The sequence below is a fragment of the Pan troglodytes genome, chromosome 2, assembly GCF_028858775.2.
Source record: "Pan troglodytes isolate AG18354 chromosome 2, NHGRI_mPanTro3-v2.0_pri, whole genome shotgun sequence".
NCBI classification, from domain to species: Eukaryota; Metazoa; Chordata; class Mammalia; order Primates; family Hominidae; genus Pan; species Pan troglodytes.
The window spans coordinates 60,645,139-60,663,842 of NC_086015.1; the positions used below are offsets into that span (position 1 = coordinate 60,645,139).

Here is an 18,704-nt window from a genome sequence, read left to right on the forward strand (position 1 = left end):
AAAATTAGCTGGGCATGGTGGCAGGCGCCTGTAATCTCAGCTACTTGAGAGGCTGAGGTAGGAGAATTGCTTGAACCCAGGAGGTGGAGGTTGCAGTGAGGCGAGATCGTTCCATTGCACTCCAGCCTGGGCTACAAAAGCAAAACTCTATCTCAAAAAAAAAAGAAAAAGAAAAATGCTGATCATTCCATTTGGATGATTACTCTAAATCCACAAATGGCAAAGATTAAACCAATTTTACCTATGCACATAACAACTTCAGCAAACTTCTACTGAAAAATACTGCTTCTTCTTATAAAGGCTAGAATAATTCAGTACCTATACTCAATTATGGCTGGCTATGGACATCTGTGAAAAATGAACATCCATAATCTACAAACATGGGAAGAGAGAAATATTATGAGTACAATGTTAAAATCAACAACCATTATATAGTTATGTTTCAAAGCTTACCTGCCTAGTTCCTTTAGTTTCTTCTGAAATTTACAGTGGACTTTCCATTGCCATTTTCCTTCTGGAGTACTAAGTTCTTCAAGGAATGTCAAAAAACTTTTAAGGTTCTCTGTTAGAGATAATGAAGTTTGTTTTTAATTCAATAAATAATCATTCCATAAGTGAATTATGAAAGAAGTATTTTTTCATATTATGTAGAAACACCTACTTTCCTATGTACTATTTTCATTTCTCTTTGTCTAAGGGAGACAGATCTATACATGCCTAAAGCTCTAATAATATAACATCTACACATAAAAAAGAACATGTTGATGACAGTAATACAAGAAGTGATTCAACTGCAGCAGGGGCAGACAGCCTTGCTTTACACCACATTTAGAGGATATTATTGGTCTAAGAGAAGGGGAAAGAAATTTGAGGTAATAAAAGCTCAAGAAAAGACTGAAATGTACTAGTTATCTGTGAATGGCAGAATAAATGGACAGTACATTAAAAAGTATGAGAGTCAGAAGAGGAGTTACGTGCTCAAAAGAACATCATCTTACCAATTGTGACAACCTCTGGGTTTAGAATTGATTCATCAGATACGATAAAACCTCCAGATACAAATAATTCATTGTATGTATGATTTTTAACATCATCCAGGCTATCAACACCAGCAAAACTAACACAGGGGAGCTTCTTTAAAGTCACCAAGCCAGGTATCTGTTTAAATCCCAAAACAAAAAGAGAAACAGATGGAGGGAATGAACTGACAGACTCAAGTGTGAAGGAACCTACAAGAAGTCTAACAGAATGCATTATGGCTCATCTATATTAGTGGATTACCTCTGGAAAGCCACACAAATAATATTCCCAACATTATTTCCCAATATATAAACCAACATTTATGTACTGGGACCTACCACAGACGACTAAGGAAAAGGAGCTTACAATAGACCTGAAAACACAAAATGGACAAAAGCTGACCTCTCTATAACCTGTGAGTACAGTCAGAATTCAGACGAAGGCAAAAGCCTATGTGCTTGAACAGTCAATCAGGAAAGACGTCCAAGATGCAGGATGGAAATAGGGCTCCTAAGACTAGATGGGATACCTCAAAATTTAAGGGAAAAGGGGACTGGTCTGGCAAAGATGAAGCACATATAGGTTTTTCCTAGGACATACAAATGAAGATGAAAACATTATGTAGTCAGTCAGCAGACCCAATGGCATTCAAGGATTCAGTACTCTTATTAGTCTTGACTACCTGAGTGACAGGGAAGAACTGTGATGTGCAGCAATTTAAAATTTTGCATAGGTACAAACTTGAATCTCACAAGCTGATTCATAGATGGGTACTTAAGTTTAATCTCCTTTAAAGCTTATTTTAAAAACACTAGTCTGGCAGACAGTAAGATTTTAAAATAAGGGAGTTTTTAAAACCAAAGTAGTGAATTTGACTTAATAGTCTACCTTGTGAATGAAACCTGCAATGTCTTCATTTTGAATAATAATCAATAGTTTATCTAATTTTGATCTTCTTTCCAAAAACTGTTCAGGATGACATTCTGTATTGCCTAACTTGATAAGATATTCCTGTTAAAGAAAAACAACTAAATCAATATTAAAATACTTCTTTGTAAACATCAATTTAACACCAGAAATGCAGGATAAACTGATAAGCTTTACTACTACCATGACATTATTAACAATGAATGAATTTACACTCTAAGAGACCATCAAATCCATTTTTTTTTTCTTTGAGACAGGGTCTCACCATTGCCCAGGCTGGAGTGTAGCAGCATGATCACAGCTCACTGCAGCCTTGACCTCCCAGGCTCAAGCCACCCTCCCACCTCAGCCTCCTGAATACATGGATGGCACTAGGCTCGCACCACCATACCAGGCTAATTTTTTTTTTTTGTAAGAGACAGAGTCTTGCTGTGTTGCCCAAGCTGGTCTTAAATTCCTGGGCTCGAGTGATCCTCCTGCCTTGGCCGCCCAAAGTGCTAGGATTACAGGCGTGAGCCACTGCACATGGCCCAAATCCACTTTTCTTTTCTAGAAGAGGAATCTAAAGGTCAGAGCTTCACCAATCACATAGTCACAATGTTACAGAGCTTCACCAATCACACAGTCACAATGTTACAGCACTATACAAAGCCAGCCAAGTAACAGTGTGAGTTAACAGAAAGAACTGTTAATTAGGCCAGGTTCTTAACCCAGCTCCTTTAGTTATTATAGAGGTTAATGATTAGACTCTAGGTTGACTATAATATCCTATGAGAAACATTTTAAGGCAACCTAGAGTCTAATCATTAACCACTCCCTAGCTCACCTTTTCCTTTCCATTCTAAGTAGGCCCTTGGTTATTTGCAGCAGTATTAACTGGGACAAACGCCTTCAGAGTTAAGAACTTTCACGACCATAGCTCTAATTCACAACAGCTAAAAGAGCATTTATATAGAGCTTCATTATGTACAATGGTATTCACATACAAATTAGCCATTTCTGTCAAGTTTCTGTCTTCAAAGTAGACTCTCCCAACTAGTAACTCTTCCTCCATGCTGGTGAACATGGTACTGCCTTTCACAGGACACAGGCAGACTTCCATGCAGAGTTCCCTTTGCTCTCTGCTTGCTGGTGGAATCCTGAACACTGAAGCAAACTGCAGGATCCTGGAGGTCATATTCCTCATTTCAGAGATTACTTTTAATGTCAGCACAGCTGGTCAGACAGCTATAATAAAAACCCAGCTTACCTGACAACCAGTCTGCTGCTCTTTCAACCTGAAGTGTTACCCCAAAGAGGATGCTGTTGTGCTAAAGCAGCACCTTCTAAACTGATTTTGATCCAATCTCTGGAACTTTTGGGCAGATCTCAGACCAGCTTAGTCAGTTAATGAAAAGGTAAATTACCATCTGACATGCCTGCTGGTAATTTTTTTTTTTTTTGAGACGGAGTCTCGCTCTGTCACCCAGGCTGCAGTGCAGTGGCGCTATCTCGGCTCACTGCAAGCTCTGCCTCCTGGGTTCACACCATTCTCCTGCCTCAGCCTCCCGAGTAGCTGGGACTATAGGCACCCACCACCATGCCTGGCTAATTTTTTTGTATTTTTAGTAGAGACGGGGTTTCACCATGTCAATCAGGATGGTCCCGATCTCCTGACCTCGTGATCCGCCCGCCTCAGCCTCCCTGCTGGTAATCTTTGATGTCTTCTTACATTAAGAAGCTTTAAGCTCATTTTAAATAAGACAGTAATTCACATAATAAATCAGTTTGACTCCAGAAATATATAAAGTTTACATTTTTATTCATAAAGTCTTTTACTGTAGTATTTTTGCTGGAATATTTCCAATGGATATTGATTAAAAGAATTAAAGTTTCAATCTGGTTTTCTATCAGATTCGTAAAACAAAGAATGCTCTTTTATTCTATATAAATGACAGAAATGACTTATTCTATGCCAGATAAATTAAAAGCACAATTCATTAGGAAATGCATCTCCTATCCCCTTAATCTAAATGTAACGGCTGGGTGCGATGGCTCACGCCTGTAATCCCAGTACTTTGGGAGGCCAAGGCGGGCACATCACCTAAGGTCAGGAGTTCAAGACCAGCCTGGCCAACATGGTGAAACCCCGTCTCTACTAAAAATACAAAAAATTAGCTGGGAGTGGTGGCGGGTGCCTGCAATCCCAGCTATTTGGGAGGATGAGGCAGGAGAATTGCTTGACCCCAGAAGGCGGAGGTTGCAGTGAGCCAAGATAGTGCCATTACACTCCACCCTGGGCGACAAGAGCAAAACTCCGTCTCAATAAATAAATAAATTTTTTAAAATGTCAAATAGGTATGTGTTACAAATCCTTTTAAAAAAAGGAGCGGGGGGGTGGGGGGTGCGGGGATGGAGGAAGTTGGAGTTATGCTAAGCACACCGGCAACTGTGCCCAATCTATTCTCTCATCTAACCCCAAACCAATATGCAGCTAGCTATGCCCCCAAAGAGTACTGTGCTAGGGAACTTGTTGCTGGCTGGTGGGGAAAAGTTGAGAAACTCTACATTCAGTCATGTAGGGCAAAAATGCAACCAAGGAATTCCTAGAAGTCTTATTTCATTTTCCCAAGAAACCATTAGCAATCAGTAAGGAAAGCCCAACACAGTACTCTGACTCATGTAATTTCTACGTTCTTCAGGTCTTGACCAGGTAACATCACACAAAACATGCTGACCTCAGAGATCCCCAAACTTACAGAAGGCTTAGGGCATGTTAGTAGCTATAAAGCCCATGGTCCCTCTGCTTCCTCTAATGAAATTCCAGTCATGGTAAGTAAACTCCATAAATGAGAGCAGGCATTTATTTCAAAATCCTAGGCATTCCCTTGAGGAATTAAAATCCCATAATTTATTATTAATTTTACTATTATACCACTAATGTAATTGCTCCAATGTGTTACCATTTACCTACCTACTGGTAACAAACTTACGTATCTATGTCTAAACATACAGACACACAGAAAGGCGTGTGTGTGTGTGTCTGTTTTTTTTTGTTTTTTTTTTTTTTTGAGACGGAGTCTTGCTCTGTCGCCCAGGCTGGAGTGCACTGGCGTGATCTCGGCTCACTGCAAGCTCCGCCTCCCGGATTCACCCCATTCTCCTGCCTCAGCCTCCTGAGTAGCTGGGACTACAGGCGCCTGCCCCAATGCCCAGCTAATTTTTTGTACTTTAAGTACAGACGGGGTTTCACCATGTTAGCCAGGATGGTCTCAATCTCCTGAACTCGTGATCCACCCGTCTTGGCCTCACAAAGTGCTGGGATTACAGGCGTGAGCCACCACGCCCAGCCATCTGTGTGTGTGTTTAAACCAACTATCTAAAATATTAGTCTGCAGCTTTAGTAGAAAAAAATACACCTCACAATGAGAAATCTTTCATGATTGAGGAGTCTTTCAAGATTATCAGGTTTCTTGATCAATAAAGGCTAAAGGGAATGTTACATGGCTAGGGTATCAAGAAACACCAAAAGTTTATCATTAGGCCAACCCTGGGCAGTTTGTTTTTCTATACGATTGATCAAATCCCATGAGATAAACCCTGGCAACTTAACTTTTCCTCTCTGTTTTTTTCCCTCCTCTTCATTAAAAATGCAAGAAACGGCCAGGCGCAGTGGCCCACGCCTGTAATCTCAGCACTTTGGGAGGCTGAGGCGGACGGATCACGAGGCCAGGAGTTCCAGACCAGCCTGATCAACATGGTGAAACCCCACCTCTACTAAAAATACAAAAAAAAATTAGCCAGGCATGGTGTGGCACGCCTGTAATCCCAGCTACCTGGGAGGCTGAGGCAGGAGAATTGCTTGAACTTGGGAGGCAGAGGTTGCAGTGAGCCGAGATCACGCCACTGCACTCCAGCCTGGGCGACAGAAGGAGACTCTGTCTCAAAAAAAAAACAAAAATCCAATAAATACTTAAAACCTTCAAATCAAGTTTAAAAGGTATGTGCATAAATGACACTATAAAACAAGATTCTAAATTCTAACATAGATCAGAAGTTCTGAATTTACTTGGACTTACCACTCTTTTATTCCACCCTGAGTTAAATTATGAAAATACACAATTAACATTTATTTTTATTATTTATTTTTAGAGACAGGGTCTCACTCTATCACCTAGGCTGGCACAATCATAGCTAACTGTAATCTTGAATGCCTGGGCTCAAGTGATCCTCCCACTTGAGGTTCCCAAGCAGCTGCAACTACAGTAGAGTGCCACCACACCTAATTTTTGTTATTAATTTAAGAGACAATGTCTTGTTATGTTGCCCAGGCTTGTCATGAACTCCTGGCCTCAAGCAATCCTCCTGCCTCAGCCTCCCAAGTTTTGGGATTACAGGTATTAGCCACCATGCCTGGCCTAACATTTAAACACAAAACATTTAAATACAAAAAACTTCCATTTTATAGAGGTCACACCAACAAGAGAAGTTTGTACAGCATTACTATTACCTTCTGGTTTAGTTACCTTTATTTCTTTACAGAGCACACTCTCTTCTTCTTCATGAATATAAAATTTCACAGTATTTTTCTGGACGTCTTTCATGATTTTAACCAAACTATTAAATACTTCAGGTTCTAACTGGCTTATAAAATTTGAAAGAGCTGGTTGAGCAGAAATGTTTACATCACTGGGGGATTTTGTTGTTTCTTCTACTGGTTCCCGGGCCATATCACCAGGTACAATATGATCAGAAGTCACCATTAACTCTGTGGCATGTTGAGGCTGGTTCATTTCTACTTCAGTTAAAGCCGAAGTGGAATGCTGCTCATCAGAGTTGGTATCTTTCAAAGGATCACTACACAGTGGCTCAAGGAGATGTTTATTGTTGAAGTCACTTGAGGAAACTGGTAGGACATGCCTTTCCAGAGGATTCGATGCTATCTTAGCACCAGAATCGTTAGGACTGACTGGTGGCAAATTCCCACCCTTGGCTGATGCTTTAATAATAATAGTATTTAGCTTCTCATGCAAACCATCTACAAACTCCTGCACACCAGCTTTGGAAGTCTTAGAATATATGAACTCGGAAAGCCGTTTCATCTTCTCTTGTGTTGAAAAGATAGGTGTGGAAACTCTACTGACATATGAAACATTCTTTTGCTTCAAAATCTCTTCTATCTTCCTAGAAAAGAGACTGTACTCTCCTAACACTGTCCTCTCTGTGGTTTCGCTCACTGCAGGCGGCTCTGCCTCTGCTGCTGGCACACACTGCTCCTCCACCTGACCTGTCAACACGTCATCCTCAGTGGTGCCCTTTAGTGTGTCTGTAAATGGAGAGGATGGAAACTGGTAATCAGAACTTCTCTGTCTATTTATTACCCGGGGGTCGTTAGGAAAGGCCTCCTGTGGTGGCACACACACCAGTTGTTCTTCTGGTGATTTCATACCTATACAGGAAGAGTTCATTATTATAAGAGCAATCCAAAAAGATAAGATATGAAAACACAAACCCTTAAATTGGGGGAAAAAAGGGTTAACACACATTTAGAACTAATTATATATTAGAAGGTAAAATAAAATCCTAAAATTCTGGTATGAATTCTATTCCCTATGTGCCCTACTTATGGGATGGTCCTTAAGAGTTGTAGCTAGTGTTAACAACTCTGCTATTTTGAAGCGCTCAAGCAAGCACCAATTTGGCATCAATACAAATTAAGTCATTTGCTTGTTTCTGCCTCCCTACCATTCTGTAGATCTAAGTTTAATACACATTTTAAATCAAGACAGTCAGTTACATCAGCTTGCTCAATCCCTGTATTTATTATTTGCCAAGTAACATCTACTATGGTAATGGCCCCTTAGTAAGAATTCTGAGTGTAAGGCAATTGTAAGAATACCAAACAGAAATGCTGTGGGAATAACTGCCAAGTTAAAAGTTGGATCTAGGATAATTAATTTTATCTGCTTTCAGACTTGTTCTCACTTACGAAGTTGCTAAGTAGATTTCCTGTAATGTCAGGGACTTCATTTTATCAGGAAATAAAAGGAACAATAATAAGACAAGAGAAGAACATATTTCACAGCTGCACATTTTTGACAGTCCTTTCATAAATATTTTCCTTTTGTTTGGAAATAATTCTAAAAGAAAAGATAGCTATACCTCATTTGAGATACAGATGTTAGCTGATACTAAGGTTAGCTGATACAAATGGGATTAAAACCTTTCACTCTTGACAAACAGCTCAATCCAAAAGATCATACTTTCCCCAAAAAAATCCTAAATTCAAACACAGTATGTTTTTGAAACTACATTTGAAAAAGGGAACTCTAATTCCATTTTTAAGCAACAAGGGGAAAAATATATTTAACTTCAATTTTAGTGTTATATTTTAGGAAAGGACAAAAACTCATGATCTTTGCTTAGAAGACGTATACACAATTTTACCCGCTAAAAAAATTACTATTTTTCTTTAAGCCTTGGCCAACATTCCCTAACAAATTGCTGCTGTAGTATAGGAAATGGTGCCTCTAAATCAGAAAGTCCAGGTACAGGTAGTTTTCAAACTTACAGTGAAGATTTTGCTCACACTCATCACACTTTTCTAAAGGTTTAAATAGCCTCACTAGGAGTCAAGCTTATGACATTCTCTACCAATCCTGGTGGTTATCATGAACTAGTACACTCATTAACTATTGCAAAGGCAATTTGTCAGCACAGTGAAAAGACCCAAGGCGGGTCTGTAGGCAGAGGTGAGAGGGGAACAAAATATCCAGCGTGCCAGGATAAGAATTAGAACTGTATGAAATTGATAAACCAGAAAATCCAAGTTTCATAAGATAATTAGGAGTACTAAATATCCTGAGTATCTTAAATCTCCAACATTAAAATGTGCTTTAGTACACATAAAGTGTCTGGAAGGATACACGAGAAATTGGTAACCATGGCTAATATACAGGGAAGAATCTAAGTGTTCCAGGCTGGGGCAGTATTACTTTCTTTAGTATTTTTGGACTTCTTGAATTACGTATCATGTCAAATATCTGATATATTCAAAGAAAAAAATTTGAATTGCATCTCATAAAACATATGGGTTGCGAAGAACTACCTTAATTTAAAAAATTCTGAATTATTTATTAGACATGGGGCCTCACTATGTTTCCCAGACTGGCCCTGAATTTCTGGCCTCAATTCCTCCTGCCTCAGTCTTCCAAGTAGATGGGATTACAGGTGCATACCACCACACCCAGCTATTTATTACTTTAAATGAAACAGTGGCTCCCAAAATGTATAGCTAAACAACAACCAGTAAGTTTACTCCTCAAGGGTTATAAATAAAGGGAATATTTTTAACCTGAAATATAAATTAAATCCACATGGAGAATTTTCCATAATTAAAAACCTCTAAACCAAATAGATCCCTTTATAAAATATAAATAATCACAACCTAATTTTATTTTGCACAAATTTCCCTGTATGATTTTATTAAGAACTTAACTGCTCAGGCACAGTGGCTCATGCCTGTAATCCCAGCACTTTGGGAGGCCAAGGCAGGCAGATCACCTGAGGTCAGGAGTTCGAGACCAGCCTGGCCAACATGGTGAAACCTCGTCTCTACTAAAAAAAAAATACAAAAATTAGCCAGGCGTGGTGGCGAGCACCTGTAATCTCAGCTACTCAGGAAGCAGAGGCTGCAGTGAGCCAAGATTGCACCACTGCACTCCAGCCTGCCTGGGCAACAGAGCAAGATTCTGTTGCAAAAAAAAATAGAAAAAAAAAACAAAACTTAATTATTTTGAAAATATCTTCATCTATAAATGATTGAAAACACACATACATGTCAATCCATAATAAAGCTTTTGTTGGTGGTGGTGGTGGTGGTGTTGTTTTTGAGACAGAGACTCACTCTGCCACCAGGCTGGAGTGCAGTGGTGAGATCTCGGCTCACTGCAACCTCCACCTCCCAGGTTCAAACAATTCTCCTGCCTCAGCCTCCTGAGTAGCTGCGACTACAGGCGCAAGCCACCATGCTCAGCTAATTTTTTTATTTTTAGTAGACAGGGTTTTACCATGTTGGCCAGGATGGTCTCAATGTCTTGACCTCCTGATCCGCACACCTTGGCCTCCCAAAGTGCTGGGATTACAAACATGAGACACCGTGCTTTTTTTAAAAAAAACTTATTGCCATTAAATAATTGCAGTATTTTAACTTTTAAGTGAAAGGGGAGTAGTCAGTTCTCTAAAGGCACCATCATTCAGATGTCTACACTTTAGCTTACAAAATATAAAGATGGTATTCCCAAATAAGAGGAATGCAGGTGCTGATGGAACATTCTGAAGCATAAGAAAGATAACTACTAGCCGGGCACAGTGGCTCACACCTGTAATCCCAACACTTTGGGAGGCCAAGGTGGGCAGATCATGAGGTCAAGAGATTGAGACCATCCTGGCCAACATGGTAAAACCCCGAAATCAGAAAAGAATTACTGATAGATGTAAAACATGGACTCCCTGACACAATATTGCATGAAAGTACCAAACACGAGAGACGACATGAGTAGGCTCTATTTATCCTAAGTTCAACAACAGGCAAAACTAATCAGATTAGCACTTACTTGGGAACAAGGAGAGTACTAACTAGGAGAATGTGGAAGAAAATCTTCTGGGATGCTAGAAACGTTCTACACCTTGATTTGGGTGATGGTCATGTACATATGTAAAATTTCAAAAAGCTGTACAATAAAGATCTGTGGCCAGGTTCAGTGGCTCACTTGAGGTCAGGAGTTCGAGACTAGCCTGGCCAACAAGGTGAAACCCTGTCTCTACTAAAACTACAAAAATCAGCCGGGTGCGGTGGCACATGCCTGTAATCCCAGCTACTTGGGAGGCTGAGGCAGGAGAATCGCTTAACCCAGGAGGCAGAGGTTGCAGTGAACCAAGATCATGCCATTGCACTCCAGCCTGGGTGACAGAGAGAGATTCTGTATCAGAGGGAAAAAAAAAAAGATTTGTGAACTTTCCTCTATGTTATATATCTGTTGTTCATGGTTTCTTTTTTTTTTTAACCACATTTTTCTAGAAGGAGATGGTGAAGATTTTCTTGAAGGAAACTAGTAACTTTAATTAGCGGGGGAGGGGAACTCCCAAAGGAAATAAATAACTACAAAGATGTAGTCATTTCACATTTCTTACAAATAAAAAAACAACACTTTAATTTCTGAAAACAGTCAGATACAACAAAACTGAAGGAAAATATAAAAAAGATCACCACCAAACTGTAAACAAGAAAACAATGCCTATGACCATCTGCAGAGAAGTTGAATCCACCAAGATCAGACAAAGATTATCTCCTAGGTACCCACTGCCAACTAGCTAATCAGTAATATCTGCAATTGTTTCTGAAATCCAAGTTTCTTAATCTTATTTAAACTACCTGCAGAAATTAGTTTTACAATCAGAAGAACTAGGTTAAAAGACTATGAATAGTATACCTAAAATATAAATGGCTTACCCTTCTTGGCTATTTTTTAAAAATTTAAAAAAGAAGAAACCCAGGTTTGGGGGCTCAAGCCTGTAATCCCAGCACTTTGGGAGGCTGAAGCAGGTGGATCACCTGAGGTCAGGAGTTTGAGACCAGCCTGGCAAACACGGTGAAATCCCGTCTCTACTAAAAATAAAAAAATAAGCTGGGCATGGTGGCATGCGCCTGTAATCCCAGCTACTTGGGAGGCTGAGGAAGGTGAATTGCTTGAACCTGGGGAGGCAGAGGTTGCAGTGAGCCGAGGTCATGCCACTGCACTCCAGCCTGGGTGACAGAGCAAGCTTCCATCTCAAAAAAACCAAAAACAAAAAAAGAAGAGTTTATCATAAAATATACTGCACAAATGGCTTAGGAATATATTCTGGTCTTCCCAAATCATATTGTAAGATAGACTCTACTATGGGTGAAGAAAACTTAATTTATATAAATATTCGGTGACTTATCTGAACACTCTTTATAGTAAGAATATTGGATACAACTCAAGTAATGATTTACATATAAATAAATATGCTACTGTCCAAATTTTCTGTAATTAAAAAAATTTAAGTCAATGCCCTATTGATGGAGTATCAGAAATGCAAGTAGCAACTCTGAAGAAGGGCACACTGGGAAGAAAAGCAAAGCAAGCCTTCTCACCTGGTGTTTGTTTCTCACCATGTTTCCCCAGCTGGTCTTCTGGGCTTCTTGCATTCCCTCCTGAGGGAAAGCATCCATTAGACTCTCTTCAGACATTAGTGATACCTACACTAAGGCACCTTTCAGACAACCCCAAGTGATAACAATGCAAGCATTCCTTCTTCTGCCTAAAATAATCTGAAGGGTCATACTGGTGATGATGGAATATCAACACTTAAGACATTGTACCTTCAAATGACCCAACACCAAGTATGAAGGTGTCTAAATGAGAAACAGTTAGGATAACCTTCTTATATCAACTACTTCTTTTGTTTCTCCTACTCAAGCTGATGTTTCCACCTCATAAAACAATACTAGGTTCCCTCTATCATCACCTACAGGCCTCCTACCCTCCAGAAAGATGTTAAGTAGAAGATGGTGCTAAAGCCCATGGGAACTCATCAAGTTTTATAAATTCTTCTCAGAGTCCTCGGAAGTCTCAGCAGGTTCTAGTTTAGTTCACGGGCCAGTCTACTTTGTAACAAGAAGTTGTTTGCTGTTGCTATTGTTTTTAAAACGTTAGAGGTGTAGGACTGGAAAAGACGTATACCCTGAAAATATTTCCAAAAATGTTTAGCTAAGAAAAGTGAGTAACAACTTGGAATATTAAGAGTATGTATTTATGTGTGTGTGTGTACGTGTTTGCACAGAGAAATTAGAATGCTACCAAAAAAAAAGGTTAATATTTCAACATCTGCTAAACTTTTTGCCTCACAGTTCAACAACATTTACATTTGATCATTCAGGCCATTCTCTAAGATAATCCAATTTATTTAAGATAATCCAGTATTAAGAAATCAAATTTCTAATAGATGAACCTCAACATTATCACTTATTAGATGACAGCTTGTTACGGTGAAGTTTAAAGTTTGAGAAGACAGCATTTAATTGGTTGTCCAAAGAGCACCATTTTATCTCTGCAGCTACCTCACCTTATCAAAAAAAAACTCAGTTTCTGCCAACAGTCTTCATTCAGCAGTCTGCATGCTAAACTCCATAGAGACAGTGTGTCTTAAATCCCTGTTTTTAAGGTGATTTTGCAGGTGCTTGCTGATGCTGACCAACAACAGCAACACTCAGTGATGAACACTGTATTACTCAAAGTAAGACACTGAAGATGTCAGCACCAATTAAGATGAAGCATCTAGTGATCCAAGAGTGAAATCCACAGAAGATGGAAACATTCAGGAAACTGGTCTCTAAGTAAAATGAAGCAAACACAAGTCCAAGTATACTTTTCTTACCTGTAATTGGAATCAGCTTCCAATGTATTTCAGTCTCTTCAACATTATTTGACTTAGACTGTTGTCTACGAAATCCATGTTCAATGGGAACACTGGGACACAAACTGCAATCTTCAAAATTATTCACGCTAATTAAATTTGGATCCTAAGAATCAAAGTACACACTGAATAGCTTTCTTTCCAATTCATTTTAATGTCAAGAATAAACTGTTTTTTCACTGAAAATTCACGTGCTTCAATCTAAACATTACAAATGCGTAAAATCAACATGGTAAAGTTATACTCTAGTCTCAAAATTAAAACATCTTTTCCCTCGAAACATAATTTTATGTTAATTTAGAACAGGGATTGGTAAACGTTTATGCTGAAGTGCCAAACATTAAATATTTTAGGCTCTGCAGGCCAGACTCTCTAGTCTATCACAGGCAATACCTAAACAAATGGACACAGCTGTACTCTAATAAAACTTTAGTTATAAAAATGGGTGGTGTGCTAGGTTCAACCCATGCCCCCGCCCCCCATCAACTTGATTTAAAATACAAAAGATATCAGAAAATATTAATACAGGTTAGTTCCTCAGTGCCTACCTTACATACCCCAATAAGCCTCCTGCCATCATCTTCCCCTTGAAATAAATATCCCAAAACGACATCGAGAAAGAATGGGGACATGCATACAACTTTTAAACAAAGGCAGGGAAGAGAAAATGGAGACAGTAAATGAAGAAATAAGCCCATAGGAATATGGTGCAATCCTAGAACTATTCCCCAGTGATGCAGTGACTGCTTAAGGCAGATAAGGCTACTTCTCAGCTACAAACCAGCACTCTGAACATATATCATAAGTATACTGGACACTCTAATAAGCAAGGCTGAGGGTCACTTCAGGGGTAATCCTAAAGGCTGCTTATGTTCCATTCCTATTTGCATAAGAAATACCAAGTACCTAACTGTCACACTGCTGTACTGAGACTGGCATCCTCATCTGTCTCACCTTTGGGTTCTCTGTTACTGCTGACAGAAAGCCAATGCTTTAATAATTCAACTTCATTATGAAACAATAAGGAATTAACTCCCAATAAGCCATTTCTGACAAATATTAATAGATTGTTCCGCCTTAGCTTTATCACAACAAGTAAACTGTAGACAATATATTAAGCTTCTAAGAAGGAAGGAAAACTACTTCAGCATTTATCTCTTTGTAACAAGGAATAACTTAGGAAGTACCATCCTAGACAGGCACCTTTACTCAAAAGTGCATTTTATTTCTTTTTCAAAGAAAAAAATCATTCCCTGAAGCATACTCACAGCACCTCTTTCACACACACACTCACAAACACAAAGGTAACCAACAGCTATATGCTTACTTCTTTCAAATGTAGCTTATGGTCAGTGCCCACTTCGCTGGTAGAAATAGCAACAGAATACTTAGATGTTGCATCAACTTCTAGTAATAAGCTCTGAGTACCCTTAAACTGTGCATTTTCAACTTTTGCACAAGTAGGCTGCTCATAGTCTTTCTTATCTGGGGTAGAGTTCAACTCATACTCATGTTTTTGCCTCAGCTCTTCATAGGCATCATCAGTGTTCAATCCTAAGGCTTTGTTGACTGTGTCTGTCAGAGATGCATCAGAATGGCGCGCATTTGCTAGTGTTTCTGATAACCAATTAAACAGCCTATGGATGTCAGCAATGCCGGAGTTACAGGTATCCTGCTGCTGCCGCCTCAAGTCAGCATCATGTCCAAGTGAGCCAATAGGCTGTGGAGACTCTGAGAAAAAGGAAGTCATTGGTTGAAGTTAAGTTTAAAAGCAAGCATAAAACTTTTAAAATCAAATATACCTAAAAAATTATCATAAAGCATTTATGGTCAGGAACTCAACCAATTTGCTTAGACTTTACAAATATTCGCATCACTTTACAAAAAGAATTGTAAAATTTTGCACATAGTTCAAAATTGCTATTAAAGTTTAATTTCCATTGTAATTTAAGCATTCTATCAATAGGAAAATAAGCTCATGCATTAGGTTTTAAATATGTGTATTAATAACTACCATCAAAATCTCAAAGTCAACCAGGTGCATGACAAGAGATGAAACATTTGTAATTACTATTTTGCCAATTGTTAGGATTATATGTGTATTACACTAGGCTACTAAAAAAATGACAATTTGATTTCTATCTTTTCCATACCTATTATATTTTGTCCTTAAGGCATTGGCTGACACACTTAAAATCTACACCTTATCTTGAATGACTAGATTACTTAAATTCATAATGAAGCTAGGGTATTACAGAGATAAAATCGCCCTGAAGAAATCTCCACGAAATTTGCATCAAGAACAAAAAGTATTATAAGAGGAAACACGTTAAGACATGGTTTCATGCATGCACTATAAATCTGTATAATCTGTAACAATCAATATACTTTAAAACTTGTAAAGGGCGCAAACATTCAGAAAGTCATGTGCTTTAATATTGGGGTGGGGTAGCGATTGGGTGAAGCCTGAGTTAGGATTTCTAATTTAAGAGTATAATGTACCACAACAAAAATAAATGTCAGAAACAAAGGAGTGCATACTGTATGACTCTAATTATGTAAACTTTTTATAGAGCAGGCAAAACTAATCTATAAAGACAAAAAGCAGATCAGTAGTGGAGTGGGGTGAGCTACCTAACAAAGAACACAAAGCAACATATAAAAATGTTCTGGCCAGGCACGGTGGCTCATGCCTGTAATCCCAGCACTTTGGGAGGCTGAGGTGGGCGGATCACAAGGTCAGGAGATCGAGACCATCCTGGCTAACAAGGTGAAACCCCGTCTCTACTAAAAAAATACAAAAAATTAGCTGGGCGTGGTGGCATGAACCTGTAGTCCCAGCTACTTGGGAGGCTGAGGCAGGAGAATCACTTGAACCCAGGAGGTGGAGGTTGCAGTGAGCTGAGATCGTGCCACTGCACTCCAGCCTGGGCAACAGAGCGAGACTCCATTACCAAAAAAAAAAATTCTATAGGCTCACACCTGTAATCTCAGCACTTTGGAAGGCTGAGGAGGGTGGATCACCTGAAGTCAGGAGTTCAAGACTAGCTCAGCCAACATGGTGAAACCCTGTCTCTACTAAAAATACAAAAATTAGCTGGTATGGTGGCACACGCCTGTAATCCCAGCTACTCGGAAGGCTGAGATAGGAGAATCGCTTACCCCAGGAGGCAGAGGTTGCAATGAGCCGAGATCGGGTCACTGCACTCCAGCCTGGAAGACAGAGTAAGACTCCATCTTAAAAAAAAAAAAAAGTTCTATATATTGGAGCGGTGATTACACAGCTGTCAAAACTAATCAAACTGTGTGCTTAAATAGGTACACTGATATAAACTGTACCTCAAAACAGTTTATGTTAAAAGTTACAAGGGGTGGTGGGAATGGGTTAGGAGGTTACCTCATAAAATGACTGGGCTCACCACCAAATCAAGATCAGGGTGTTTTAAAAGTTAGAATATGGCTGGGCATGGTGGCTCACGCCTGTAATCCCAGCACTTTGGGAGGCCGAGGCGGGCGGATCACGAGGTCAGGAGATCGAGACCATCCTGGCTAACACAGTGAAACCCCGTCTCTGCTAAAAACACAAAAAAGTAACCAGGCATGGTGGCGGGCGCCCCAGCTACTCGGGAGGCTGAGGCAAGAGAATGGCGAGAACCAGGGAGGCGGAGCTTGCAGTGAGCCGAGATTGTGCCACTGCACTCCAGCCTGGGCGACAGAGCGAGACTCCGTCTCAAAAAAAAAAAAACAAAAAAAAAGTTAGAATACAACCTTGAAATCTCTACCTTCAGAAACAAAGTATGCAAAATTACTTAAAAAGAAATAAGTGAGAAACACCTAAAAATGCAAGTCTGATAGTCACTAGTTTTAGTTAAGCACTCTACCCTTCCTCCTCTGCTCCATTTCTCATTTGGTTTATTATAATTAGTATGGCTTTCTCATCATTTTAATTATTGATGAAGCCTGATTTTTACCCACAACTATTTTTTCACATACACAGAATTAGTTACCAACAAAAACAGTACCAAAAAATAAGTATCTTATTTATTGAGTGCATATAATGTGCTCAGTGACAGGAAATACAGCAGTTTGTTGTCAACAATGCTTTGGAGTCAGTCAGAACTGACTTCGGATTGTGCCACTAACTTCATAACTTTTGGTAAAGTTATTTAACTTATCTGAGATGATTTTCTCATCTGCAAAATTACGATAATAATACCTATCACTCAAGAACTATTAATAAATGAGTTCATATACATAAAGTACCTAGCACATAGTAAACAAAACTCTCAAGACATGTCACAAGATAAGACAGTATGTGTCAGTAAGTGCTAACAGGTTCAGCACAGATTGCAAATCCAGCATAAACTAGAGGAGACCATTAAGGAGAATAGACAGAAAGCTGAGGAGAATATGAACTGCCAAGATATAAGGCTTGAAAGAAATGGAAGCTACTTCAGGAAAAAAAAGAGGGAAATAAAAGACTGACCATGACATACTCTAGACAGAGAGAGATGATCCTTAACCAAGACATGTGAGAGAACAGTGGGAAACATGGCTGGACATGGCTAGTCTATAACAAAGCCTTAAAAAGCAAGTATATAAGATGAGATTGGTAGCAAATTAGCAAAGCAATACTGAGAAGAACATGATACTGAAACGGGTGCAAGAAGGTAGTAAGTCAGGAAGGCCACCAAAGAGATAAAGAACACAGACAAAGAGTAACAACATTGCAAAGAGAAAGAGACACACAGGTTAACTAAAGAAAAAATCATTATAGTTACTGCAAAGAAAAGTAATGTCAAATAGAACTTTCTGCAATAATGGAAATGTTCTCTCTCTGTACTAATACAATGGTGTGGTTGCTGAAATGTATTTTAATTTCATTTTAATTCAAACTTAAATAAAAACATATGGCTAGTGGCTACCACATTGAATACCATAACAATAAAAGAAGTAAAAGGAGAGCAGGCTGAGCATGGTGGCTGACGACTGTAATCCCAGCACTTTGGGAGGCCGAGGCAGACAGATCACTTGAGCTCAGGAGTTCAAGACCAGCCTGGCCAACATGGCAAAACCCCGTCTCCACTAAAGATACAAAAATTAGCCAGGCACGGTTGTACGTGCCTGTAATTCCAGCTACTGGGGAGACTCAGGCACGAGAATCTTTTGAACCAGGTAGGCAGAGGTTGCAGTGAGCCAAGACTGAGCCACTGCACTACAGCCTGGGTGACGGAGTGAGATTTTGTCTCAAAAATAAATAAATAAATAAAAAGAGCAGG

General features: G+C 39.3%; 1 protein-coding gene across 14 annotated transcripts in view; it reads right to left on the bottom strand.

Moving 5' to 3' along the window:
* The window catches only part of TASOR (transcription activation suppressor), a 60,516-nt gene that overhangs the window by 3,791 nt on the left and 38,021 nt on the right, over positions 1 to 18,704 (bottom strand). For 7 of the 14 annotated variants that reach the window (XR_010155619.1, XR_010155618.1, XM_016941342.4 and 4 more), the window contains 7 exons: positions 14,753 to 15,156; positions 13,387 to 13,531; positions 12,104 to 12,163; positions 6,453 to 7,375; positions 1,909 to 2,031; positions 999 to 1,158; positions 454 to 562 (listed from right to left, as the gene is read on the bottom strand). Coding sequence is in view for 12 of the 14 variants with exons in the window: in XM_016941342.4 (XP_016796831.1) it covers positions 454 to 562; positions 999 to 1,158; positions 1,909 to 2,031; positions 6,453 to 7,375; positions 12,104 to 12,163; positions 13,387 to 13,531; positions 14,753 to 15,156 (1,924 nt within the window). In the remaining 2 variants the exon portion in view is untranslated. The remainder of the gene's footprint in view (positions 1 to 453; positions 563 to 998; positions 1,159 to 1,908; positions 2,032 to 6,452; positions 7,376 to 12,103; positions 12,164 to 13,386; positions 13,532 to 14,752; positions 15,157 to 18,704) is intronic. The other 7 variants (XM_009445667.5, XM_054681991.2, XM_063806850.1 and 4 more) reach the window with 3 other exon arrangements.